The sequence below is a fragment of the Stegastes partitus genome, unplaced genomic scaffold (genome assembly GCF_000690725.1).
Source record: "Stegastes partitus isolate 25-593 unplaced genomic scaffold, Stegastes_partitus-1.0.2 Scaffold38, whole genome shotgun sequence".
NCBI classification, from domain to species: Eukaryota; Metazoa; Chordata; class Actinopteri; family Pomacentridae; genus Stegastes; species Stegastes partitus.
The window spans coordinates 1,223,456-1,235,618 of record NW_007577769.1 but is presented as its reverse complement, the minus strand read 5'-3'; the positions used below and the strand labels follow the sequence as shown (position 1 = coordinate 1,235,618).

At 40.1% G+C, this 12,163-nt stretch overlaps 1 protein-coding gene across 3 annotated transcripts in view; it reads left to right on the top strand.

Annotated features, from left to right (window-relative positions):
- The window catches only part of ap2a1 (adaptor related protein complex 2 subunit alpha 1), a 40,204-nt gene extending 28,334 nt beyond the window's left edge, over positions 1–11,870 (top strand). For all 3 annotated transcript variants that reach the window (XM_008303488.1, XM_008303479.1, XM_008303496.1), the window contains 7 exons: positions 1,214–1,296; positions 3,129–3,218; positions 4,939–5,062; positions 7,468–7,584; positions 8,344–8,413; positions 8,956–9,090; positions 9,613–11,870. In XM_008303488.1, the coding sequence (XP_008301710.1) occupies positions 1,214–1,296; positions 3,129–3,218; positions 4,939–5,062; positions 7,468–7,584; positions 8,344–8,413; positions 8,956–9,090; positions 9,613–9,690 (697 nt within the window). In that variant the 3' untranslated portion in view covers positions 9,691–11,870. The remainder of the gene's footprint in view (positions 1–1,213; positions 1,297–3,128; positions 3,219–4,938; positions 5,063–7,467; positions 7,585–8,343; positions 8,414–8,955; positions 9,091–9,612) is intronic.
- The last annotated feature ends 293 nt before the right edge of the window (positions 11,871–12,163 follow it).

Genomic DNA, 12,163 nt, shown 5'->3' with positions numbered 1-12,163 from the left:
ATATACTAAGTTCAAAAGTCATTCTTTACATCTTGATCAATTCTGGGTTCTCCTTATGTTACACCTCTTTTTCATATTTTTTATACCTGAGAACCAGACATCCCCATTTCTATTATTACTAATCCATCAGACCTTAGTACACTAATGTAGCAGCAAACTTGATTAAAGCCCCACCGTGATCTGTTTTTACCCCATTTGGAGTTGGAGTACACTTAATGATTGCTTTTCATTACTTTGTAATTTCTTATATATCATTTAGTTTGGGTCACACATCATTTGGATTAGATTCACAAAGGTCCTAAACCTAAGTGCATTTGGTTTTCACTGGAAAAAACAAAAAAAGTTAGGTGGGAATTCTCGTAATTAAGAAGTTGAAAGCAGTGAATTTTTGCAACTTTAGAAATTTAATACTCTAACAGCTGCTGAAATTCCATTAACTACTTATTGAATGATTGAGTTGTTGCAGCACTTGGATTTCTGCATGGATGTACATATGTAAATATGCTGCATCGGGCCATGTGTCCATATAGCATTTCTTTCTGGCACTATAAGTACTTTGCAGGGTGCTGTGGAGGACTTCAGCTGTCCACTTCTTTAAAAAAGTGCTCCCACCCTATGTTTCTATGGCAAAGTCACCATAATGTCCTACTACATTTATATGATAGACTAGCATTTCCTTTGATATATTAATGCTCATTTTTGTCTGACTTATCATACAGCTTGGGCTAGACAGACATGCCAGAACAAGCTACCAGGTTGATGAGCTTTGTCTGATATATGACTGGTTGCCTGAACAGGAGCCACAGGGACCACTTCTGAAAAGTTTAAATTTTCAACTACAAATGCTTGAGGTTGAAAAACAACCCTGGCTGTTGGGCTTTTACTCTTGGCAGCTGTATATACTCGCTGCTCATTAGGAACAATTGGAAAAAGACATTGGCGCTCAGGAAAAACGCTATGTGGATGCTCTGCCTAAGTTAGTACTATGAATGTGCAATTATACAATCATTGATCCAACGTTCTCAGCTGTTGGTCAGAGCATCTATAGTAATAATATACCTGGACCACTAGTTAATTAAAAGTGAGCAGTATGTATGTCATTGGTTGTGTAACTTGAACTTCCGCTTGTGTTAAGAACAATACTGTCTAGAGAAGCAGTGGTCTAAGTGAAGTCTAACTTTTTATTAACCATTTAAATATCTTCGCTCTACAGATTTGTGTGCAAGAACAATGGGGTTCTGTTTGAGAATCAGCTGCTTCAGATTGGCATCAAGTCAGAGTATCGCCAGAATCTGGGTGAGTGGTCGTCACAGAAAACTGGTTTGTCAACACAAGCACATTGCTTGGGATGATTTGTTGCCAAATGGCTGTGATCTGGTGGGTTTGAATGCAAGGGCCCAGATTTTTAGCAAGAAAGAGTGGTCTAGTGGGTTTTAGCAAGACATGGGCATGATTTGGCTTTATTTGTTGTGCACTTTTTTTTTTTTTAATGACTGGTCAAGTGTGATTTTCCGTGTCTCCCAGTGAGTGTGGCCTAGAGATTCCATGTCACACTTCGTCACTCCTGGGGCCTCATTTATCATCAGTGAGTAGAAAAGGTTCTAAATTCTGTCGTACGCATGAAATTTAGAGTGTGTGTAAGTACAAAAAAATCTGTATTTATCAAACATGCGTACTTGGGTCTTAAGCACATCAGAAAGTCATCAGTGTTGATAAATCCCACTTGTTCTTAACCACTGTGCTTGTGCACTTGTCCTTCAGAGACACCTCCAATTAACCACATACAGCAACAACACGCCTCTTTATAAAGCAAGTGAAGATTTATTTTTTCTTCACCTGTCATCATCATCATGACAAAAAGGGCGAAAAAGAGGAACTTAAACTGAAATAACAGAAACTGAAACTGAAATCAAGGTGCTTGTCAGCAAGGCTGAGGCATAGCAAACCAGAAAATATTATTTGATGCGTGAAATGTTGGGATAACGAACAAAAGAAAAAATGCTGCATGGGACATGACAACCACCACAGTTATATCTGTTGGGTCAGAGGAGAAATTGCTGGCAAAATGTTTAAAAACTGGTTCAGTGTTAAGCTCAATGCCAAAAAACACGTCACAGGCCATAAAAGAGAAATGACTGCAACTGGAGGAGGACAAATTAATACCTAATGTCCACCCAGTGGATAACCCTGATCACCTACAGATGAGATGTTTTAATAACCATACTAAGTCCAGCAAAAACATTTCACACACTGTAACACTCACCAATAAGCCAGCCATCTTCAACAGCTCCTGCTTGGAGACGCACACCCACAGAGCTGTTCTGCTCAATAAATGAGTTGTGTGTTCCACCGGGCAACAACGTTTGATAGCCACAAATGTGCATCACAAATTATTTGTACGTTGATTGAGTGAAACCCTTTTTTATTAACGGAATTCAGTTTGTTTAGTGATGCTGCTTTGAATGTGATGTGGGTGCAATCTATGGCTCCAATTATGTTTGGGAATCCAGCGATGGCGTGAAGTCCCCGTTTGATTTGTGCTTGTTGGTGATGGCTGTAAGGGAATGGATGTAGGCTCTGGCCAGGGGAATTATGGCATCCAACACTGCCGGCATGATCCTGCTCACTGATGGCTGGGAAATGCTGCATATGTCTCCAACCTCACGCTGGAATGTGCCGGTGGTCAAAATCCCTGAATGCTTTCTGTTTGTAGTTTCACTGTTCTACCGCTAGATTATGTGCGTACGCATGGTCACAGTTGTGCATGAATTTATGCACATTCCTAAGTATAAGTACAAGTTGATAAATTCCCTGCTTTGTGTAGGAATGTTCGTTCACATGCTCTACGCACACATCTGTGCGTACACACTGATGATAAATGAGGACCCTGAACTCTAGTTATCCAGTTTCCCATCGTTGCTGCTGTGTAACAAACAACATATTGGCAAGTGGAGCATAAGCACTAGCATTGATAAGTGGGAGTAGTTTGGCTCATTTTGCTTCTAAGTGGGTGTGGCTTGATGTGTTGACTTGTCCTGATGTCTTTGATATGCTTACTATTTACTCCATAAATAACAAGCCATGTCAATAAATGAGGCACGCTTTTAACAACTGTATGTTGCTTTCAGGGAGAATGTACTTATTCTACGGTAACAAGACATCAGTGCAGTTTGCCAGCTTCACCACCACAGTCAGCTGTCCTGGGGAGCTGCAGTCTCATATCCTTTTCTGTGCAGTTATGTTTTAGTATGTTTAGAAACTACCAAAGCTTGAAATCATATTTTTGGGGCAAAGCGTGTAAAACCATTTGTAAATATTCACCCCTCTGTCATTGTAATGTACGCATGAAAATGTAGAAATGTCAACTTCAGCAGCTTGAACTTATTTAACTGTGGAATTAATTAGAGGAAACTTTTGACACTGGAGTGACATGAAGAAGTGGCTGTACATCTATACCTGAAGCATTTTAGGCCTTGTCTCTGATGCCATCCATGAGTAAACAGCAGTAGCATTGTGCGCTTACCTCACAGTACACAGTCAGTGATGCAATTTTTTGCTATTTTGACTTTGTGGCCAACACAGTACATTTGAATTAAACTAATCAAGATAAGGTTGGAATATAGATTTTCAAGAGATAGCTACTTGAAGCTTTTAGTTTTTGATAAACACATTTGAGCTCTATTAAAAATTGCCACCACATAACTGTTACATCTACTCCAGGTATCACAATGCCGAGACAAAATCTCATCCACTAGCCACGATTCCTTCTGTGTCAAAACTCTCTAATACAGGTGTATTCTACCACTCGCAAAATGTAAAGTTTGAGATCAACAACCTGGGGAATTAGTCACTTAACAGTTAATGCAGTATTTTTGGTAAATTAAAGCTGACAGCCTAGACTTCACATCATGACTGTTTGATTTAATGTCCAGATGCAAGATTACAAAAATTGCGTCACAGTCCAAATACTTACAATACTGACTGGACTGTACATGAGATAAATTTAACTTTTGGTTTTCTATGAAAGAGGGGGTAAGCAGTATTTCCTAGCGTTATTAGGCAAAAATTCCATAATAGCCTTTCAGCATATTGCAATGCAAGTGGTCACAGAGGTAGCTGGACTTCCTGCACCTCCTCTTGGTTCTGTTTTCAGTCTTTAGAAAGTGTAGCCTGTGACTGGAGATTTTAGCCAATCACAGCTCTTTTTATTCCAGATGAAGTGACAGTATAAAGGGTAACAAGGTCTGTATTAGGAAAAAGACGTGGTGTCTAAATGGGTTGAGCAGAGGACTTTGACTCAGGAGAGCAGGATTTGAGGCACATGTGAAGATAAAAATTAATGTTGTTCTCTGGATTCACTAGTGTTGCGCATTTAAAATACATTTTAGAATTGTTTTAGAAATAATTTCTGTCTGTACTAACAAGCCTGGAAAACAAATCAAAAACTACAAGAGTGTGCAGTTTCAAAGGTCTGCAGTCATCCCTGTCTACACATCAAAACTGAAAATCTTCCTCCTGGAAAGACTTCCATAAGTCCATTTTCAGTGACCTAAAACTTCGTTTCTGTGTGGATGAAAGGCTACAATTAAAACGTACTCATGTACATGTGGACAGGACCTCAGTCTAACCAATGAAAATCTTGGCACTTTGACCTGGAATGATTTTGTTAAGCTGACTTGTAACTTCCCTAATGAGGCTTGATGAATTTGATCTTTGCATTGTTATTGAAGAAAAGTCATTGTACCAGGAAAAAACAGACTTGGCACAACATACAGTGTAAAATTTAGGAAGGCAATATGGAGGTCTCATAAATCAATACAGTATTGCCCTACTTACAAAACCCAGGGCTACACTGAGTCAGTGTAGGCAGTGCACACAGCGGGGCTTGGTTGCAAGTCAGCTGGTGCAGTTTCCTGATGGTCCTTGACAACCGGCCACAGCTCAATGTTCAGACCAAACCGGTGGAACCACTGGTAGAGGGAGGAGCCCAGATCCAGCAGGTCCTCAACATCGAGTGTCTGACTGACTTCTCTGATGCCCCACTCCTCAACATAAAGTTCAGGTAAGCTTGTGTAACCAATCCATGTCCGAAAGGTGAACAGTGAAGCTCTAGCAAGTGAGATGTTGAAGTTGGATAATCAGCCCTACTCCAATGCTGCCGTTAAAGATTTAGGTTTAGAATGTTTAAGGACAAACCTCTTGTATGTTTCCCATTGTCACAGATGAATCACACTGTGCACTGACCTCTATTAATGACCTAATTAAAGTCAAGTCACCATTGTTTACATTGCACATTTCAAACAGAGAAATAAACATTACAAATGTAGATATTAAGACCTCACAATAATATCTAATACATAAATACACCTGACTAATTGGAATATTACAGTTAACAACCAACAACTTTAGATATAATACAAATCTACCGGGCTAACCTAAATATTAATATTAAGTACCGACAATATTTCATACTCTACCAAATTATGGTTAAAATCCTACAAAATTAAACATAGAAAACCCAGCAAATCCAAAGATTCCCTTTGAGCAACTGTAATGGCCACAGTGGATAGCAAGTGAGGCATATAGACTAGATTAAAGAGAGAAAACTTAGGAGATTGGGCCACAATCAACAAAGAGTAGACAATGCTCAGGCAGCCTCAGGAAGAATTAAAAGCAGTGGGAAAAGTCTGACTATATATTTTTGATTTGAACTTGACAATTATGGACAGGATTTAATTTGGAAAAAGAGCTTGTGTGCACAAACCACGAAAGCCTGGTTGTCGTTGCATTTGTGTTGTGAGTGGGACTAAGAGGAGTAATTGTGAGGAAGCCCTAAGTAATGTAGTAGCAGAAACAGAGTTAACATATTAAAAATGTGCTGTGGAGCTAGATCAGTACAAACAAATGTGCTAATAAAAAGCATTCACAGTGTCTTTGATTGCCTTCAACATGGTCAATATAATTTGGCTTTTTTGGCATAAATTTACCAAAATACTGTCTCGCATCAAAGTGAAAATGGAAGTAATGTTAGTTCTTTAAAGACATTTAATATAGAATAAGGATTCACTTCAATCAATAATTGGTAGTAGTACCTTTGGCCACAATTACAGCCTTGAGCCTGTGTGAATTGGTTTCAATCAGTCTTGCATGTCTGGATAAGGCTGTTTTACCCAATTCTTCTTTGCAAAACTGCTCAAGCTCTGTTAGGTTATATGGGGATCATGAGTGAACAACCCCTTTCAAGTCCTGTCACAAATTCTCCATTGGATTGAAGTCTGGGCTTTGACTCAGCCACTCCAGTACAATTCCCTTGTTGTTTTAATTTATGTGTAGTTGTAGCTTTCAGCTTTAGGTCATTGTTTTGCTGGGAAACAAATATTCGCCCATGTCACAGTTCTCTTGCAGACTGCATCAGGTTGTCCTCCAGGATTTCCCTTTTCTACATTCATTTTACCCTTTACCAGCTCTTTAGGGCCTCCACATCGTGCTACTGCCACCACCACCATACTTTGCAGTGAGGATGATATGTGTTTAATGTTTGTTGTCCACCCAACAAAGCATCTTTAGTCTGATGGCCAAAAAACTCAGTTTTGGTTTTATCAAAACAAAGTACCTTCTTTCAATTGACTCTGTGTTCTAAAAAGCTCTAGTCAAGGTTTGATCTGAGCTTTTTCCAACAGAGGTATTCTGTTGAAAAAACTTAGTTGCTTGGGAGGGACCTTTTGTCTTCGGAGTGTAGTTTTAGCCAGGAGTACTGATTTACCAGTGACCACGCATTCTAGATACAGGTGTTGTTCCGCTCACAACATGTGTTAAAATGAAACTAGAGTCCTGGAAGATGCCAAGATTTTTGACAGAATTGTGCACATTTTCAAACAGCTGAGCTGGGTGAACCAAATATAATATCCTCAGTTTTGTTTGTATTCAGCTGAGAGACATTTTTCGCATTCCAGTATTCAATCGCTGGCTCTCTCTCTCTATCTCTATATATCTGTATATCTATATATATAGATAGATAGATAGATAGATAGATAGATAGATAGATAGATAGATAGCGGTCATGTATAAGTGGAACAGCTGTATGTTGTCAACATAACAGTGAGATGAGTTATTGTAGTTTTATATAAATGGGGACAGCCTATATAAAGACAATAAAGGCACCCTAAGATAGAACCATGGGGGTTGCCACCACAATTAATGGGAGTGGGACACAAGGAACAGTTCAGTCGTTAAGGTAGGAGGTGAACCAATTTAACACTGTGCCCAGTAGACCAACTCTACACTCTAGGCCTTTAAGTCATGGTCATCAACATCAAATGCATCTAATATCACCTTGTCCCGGGCCCAGGGAAGGCTATCAGCTGGCCTGGGTATGGGTAATGAGAAATATGTCCTGTCCAAGTGGAGCTACAGCCAGAAACATGCCAACAGTTAGGTAGACCTGCTGTGTGTTTTTGTTGTGGTCAGATATGGAGGAGCTCTGCAGAACCTGACCCTCAAGCTGCCCGTCACCATCAACAAGTTCTTCCAGCCAACTGAGATGGCCTCAAATGACTTCTTCCAGCGCTGGAAACAGCTTAGCCAGTAAGTGTGTGTTGGTTTTGCCGGTGCATTTATAGGGTTTTTCCACCACTAGAAGTTGGCCTGCTTTAACTGCACCATGCCATGCTACACCGTGATGACACGCATTTCCACCACAGCCTCACAGTGTGGTCCTGCATGGATGCAGGGCTGGCCACAGCCAGCATATGACGGTCTCCACCCTGTGTGTACAGATATGTGGCTATGACAGTGACTAGAGAGAGTTCTACTTTTTTAAGTATCTCTTTGTTCAGCTCTCGGTAGCTGCTGCTGTATGAATCTTTGTTGTTTTAATTTTAGTTTGACCCTGTTCGTCATATCAGCCTTGTTTTATTTTTGTAGTACTCTTTACTTCTTAATTACAAATTAATCCCAATTTGTACTTCTCAAAAGATGGATAAAACAACTTAACAATAACCACTGTATACCCTTCACCCAACCCCTACATCTATCCTTAACATAGGGAGAAACAGTTTTTGTTATTTTCGCTACTTTTGTAAGTTTACAAAGATACTTATCCTTTTGCTAAGAGAGCAGATGAGTTGTGACAATTGCTCAGACAGGAAAAGACTGACTCTTACTGTAGTTTGTGACTGGCACAGTTCCAACAGTCAACAACTTTACCTTGCCATGTAATGCGGAGGAAAAACACTTGCACCATACCAAAGTGACTTAACTGTTCACGCCATGGGTTTTTTTTGCGACTCAACTATGTGAAACTCCATCAGGTTCTCTTCTAAACTCCTTTGTTTCTCTCCTCAGGCCTCAGCAAGAAGCACAAAAGATATTCAAGGCCAATCACAGCATGGACACCGAAGTACTCAAGGCTAAGGTATACCCACGTCTAATAGCTCATTCTTCTCTGTGCTTCTTCGACAACTTTCTATCGTCACAAATCTCTGCATTAACTTCATCTGACAGTGGTGGCTTTGGGCTACGAACAGGTTGGGGTGTGCAAAAAGGCAAAATCCCAGAAAAAATCCCCCCCCCCCAAAAAAATCAGCATACATAATAAAGGCTCTGCCTCTGAATGCACAGTACCTAAGACTTAAGTAATCTTGCTTAGAACCAGGCATTTATCTGTAGTTGGGCCATTCAGCTTTACTTTGATATTATGGTAGATACTTCTGTGTAATTGGTTTTAAAATTGTATGAAAATGTATATTTACCACCCTTAGTCCAGACAACTCTTGCGTAGTCACATTTTTGTTGGTGTAGCACCTAAAATGTACTTAAACAAAAAAAACAATGGCAAAAGTAAAAACTATGTATAGTACAGCCAAGATGACTCTGATATTTCCTCATTAATGTCTGATGTTGTTTTATTTCTCCTTTATTCTCTGTGATTCGTGTGTGGTGATAAATTGCACGTAGCTGCTGGGATTAGGAACGGCCCTGCTGGACAATGTTGATCCAAACCCAGAGAACTACGTGTGTGCTGGAGTGATCCAGACCAAGGGCCAGCAGGTTGGCTGTCTGCTAAGACTGGAGCCAAATGCACAGGCACAGGTACAAGACGCATGCTCACTGGAAAGTATCCTTGTCATAAATATTACAGTACAGCAGATACAGTAGCCTGTATTTCCCCAGATTTTAAACTAATTGAACCCCTTCCAACTAACCAGTGAGAACCAGTGTTCTCCATGTTTTCACCCTTTAAGATAATCATGTTTTCCTCCTTGAGCCATTTATCTGGCAGGTTTTGGAGTCCTGTCGTTTTGCTGCTGATCTTGTTTCCAATATTTGGATCTCTATGCAGGAACACAGCAGTTTTTATGTGCTTTATGTTTTCAATTCAAGCAAAAACTCCTTACTTAGATAACTTTCCTGTTGTCACTTGTTTTTTGAATGTACTTTTTCAAAATGATATTAGTAAAGCTAGTTTTCTTGTCGATAGAAACAATGTATAATTCAAAACAAATAACCCTTGGGCTGTCTATGTGGACATGCCATTGCACTTTTATGTTAACTCTTCTGATTTTTGGCCTGGATGGAATATTGGCTCTGTTAACTCTGAGTGTCTGTGTGTAGATGTACCGTCTGACTCTGCGCTGCAGCAAAGACTCAGTGTCCAGGCGTCTCTGCGAGCTGCTGGCTGAACAGTTCTAGAGTCCAGACCTCTACCGTGACCAGTACTCCCACCATCCCCACCAGCGACCTCTCCTACCAATCCTCCTGCCACATCTCTCCTCCTCCCTCCAACAAAGAGTCTTTGAGAAAAAAAAGGTGTAACCTACATAAGGGAAAAAGCAGCCGCTGCTAGCAGCAGCAGCAATATTATTGTCATTATTCTTGTCCCAGATTCTGATTCCAGTTCATCTTCTACTTGTTTATTAACATGATGCTTCATTCTTGTTTTTGTTGGTTTACCTGTGTAGCTGGTGTGTGTATGGCCAGGAGTGTGGGTGTGTGGGTGTGTGTGCGTGTGCGCGTGTGAGTGTCTGTCTGTGTGTCCCGTGGTTGTGCTGGGGTCTCATTCTACTCCATCCTGATTGCTCTATAGTACTGATGCTATGAATTTCTGTATATGTGTGTGAGAGATTTAATTTGTAGAACATTCCTTGAAGTCAAATGGGAGAAGCTGTAAGGTGTGCACATACCCCATCACCAAAATCACACAAGCTATGATATGGCCCCCATAATTCCTACCCATGAAATGAGTCCTGGGGGTTTGTCAGGCATTCCCACTGAAAATGCACTTAAGGCATTGGATCTTTTTTGAGACCCTCTAGTGTGAGCTCCCTTACTTTTCCACTAAATGGCCTCATTCCTCTCCTAAAGCCCTGTAATGAGTAGCCGTTTGTTTCAATGAAGTATTGCACTTGTTTATGTTATTGATGTGTATGTAAATATGTGCCAGTGAATGACTTTATTGCTTTCTGAGACATTCCCATCGTGCTTTTTTTTTTTTTTTTTTTAGAATGCTGTTGATTATTTAATCCAGGCTGCCCAAGTAGAAGGATGGCACAGAGAGGATACTATGTAGATGAGGAGTACAGGGATGAGACCTGCAGTGTTAAAACTGTCTTTTAAACCCTTTAGAGTCAGTCTTATCCACTACCTGGAACATAGTTCCAGGTGCTTGTCATTGAAAAACCTAAGGGGCATCTGTGAGCAGCTCTTTATTGGAGGTAGAGAAGTTTACAAGCTGTACACATGGTTTTCATCATTGTAGTCTTTACCCTTATCGAGCTGGAACATTGTTTTGGTAACACTTCAGATAAAACAATCATCTGATTACGTTTGGTTTGTCCATGTAAATTTTTCAAGTACTACATCTTCTCTAAGACAAGGCTTACAGAGGTGATATTCATGCTTTATTTAAAGCATCCCCTAGTAGTTTTATAAGAGAGAAGACTTTAGAAATGCGGACTAAATGGGTGTTTGACTCCTGTGATGAGCAGTGCACAGCTACTGAACTAACATTTTCAATGGGAAGCACCTGAGCCTGTGGTTGAGACAGACCAAAACAGGGATGACTACATCTTAGAGACATTATGGTTCTAGAAGATGCTGGTACTGGTTTGGGTTGCTGCACCAGTGTCTATATAGACACCTGTTGTTTTTTTTCTGAATGAGTGCACAGCTTTAGCTATGATTAGAATAGAGCTAAACACATACACCATAGCCGCCTAAAGGATAGAACAGTTTTGTACTCGGGCAGTACAAATGCCACTGCAGCAGCTAAATCCAGCACCATCCCAGCTTGGATAAAGTGATGAGTCTTTCCACACATCCATATCCCTGCTTCTTCAGTCAAGCATTATAATCAATAATGCTAATATTTCTGGTGTGTACTCGACCACAGCTGTAAATGTTTCGAGAACACAGATGTTTAACAACTTTAGAATGCTTAGCCATTCATCCACAACTTTATAACTCTATCTGGGATTCCTGTCCCACACAAGCACTGACATTGTGGGAGAGGACAGGATGTAAGACACCCAGATGTCCATTACAACTACAGGGGACTCGGTATGCATGTGTGTGAATGTGAGTGTGGCTGTAAGCAGGTAAGAAATAAAGCCTAAAGACATTTCTAATACATAGTCACAGTACATTCTGTGGCTGCACAGCAATCACAGGACATTGAATTTGTAGTGAAAAAATGTAGTCTTTTTGTCATTCTGTGAGTGTGTGTACGTGAGTTTGTGTGTGTGTCTATGCAGTATCCACTAGCTAATGCAGCCTCATGTATCGGTGTTAAGAACCTGTCCAATACCTGTGTTAGAATTAAGATTTAATCTGTAATGAAAAAATGTGAAAGTAAAACTATGCCATATATCTGACTAGACGCCTCCTGTCTTTTGTCACACTCATGATGTAGAGCACATGTACATCAGGTGGCCAACATGATTTCATAGCATTGAAAAGGTTTGACAAACATGAAACCACTCTTTAATTGTGAGATTCTTAGAATTTAATGGGAAAACTTTTAACATTTCCACTGATGGGGTGTCTCTGTAAGCCCCTAATTTTTTTTTTCAAAGAAAACAAAATCTAAATACTTAACTTTTAATAGAAGTTTAGTCAGTGGGAGTGTCTAAACCAGCTGCAACCATTTATCAGGTCAGTTTTGTGT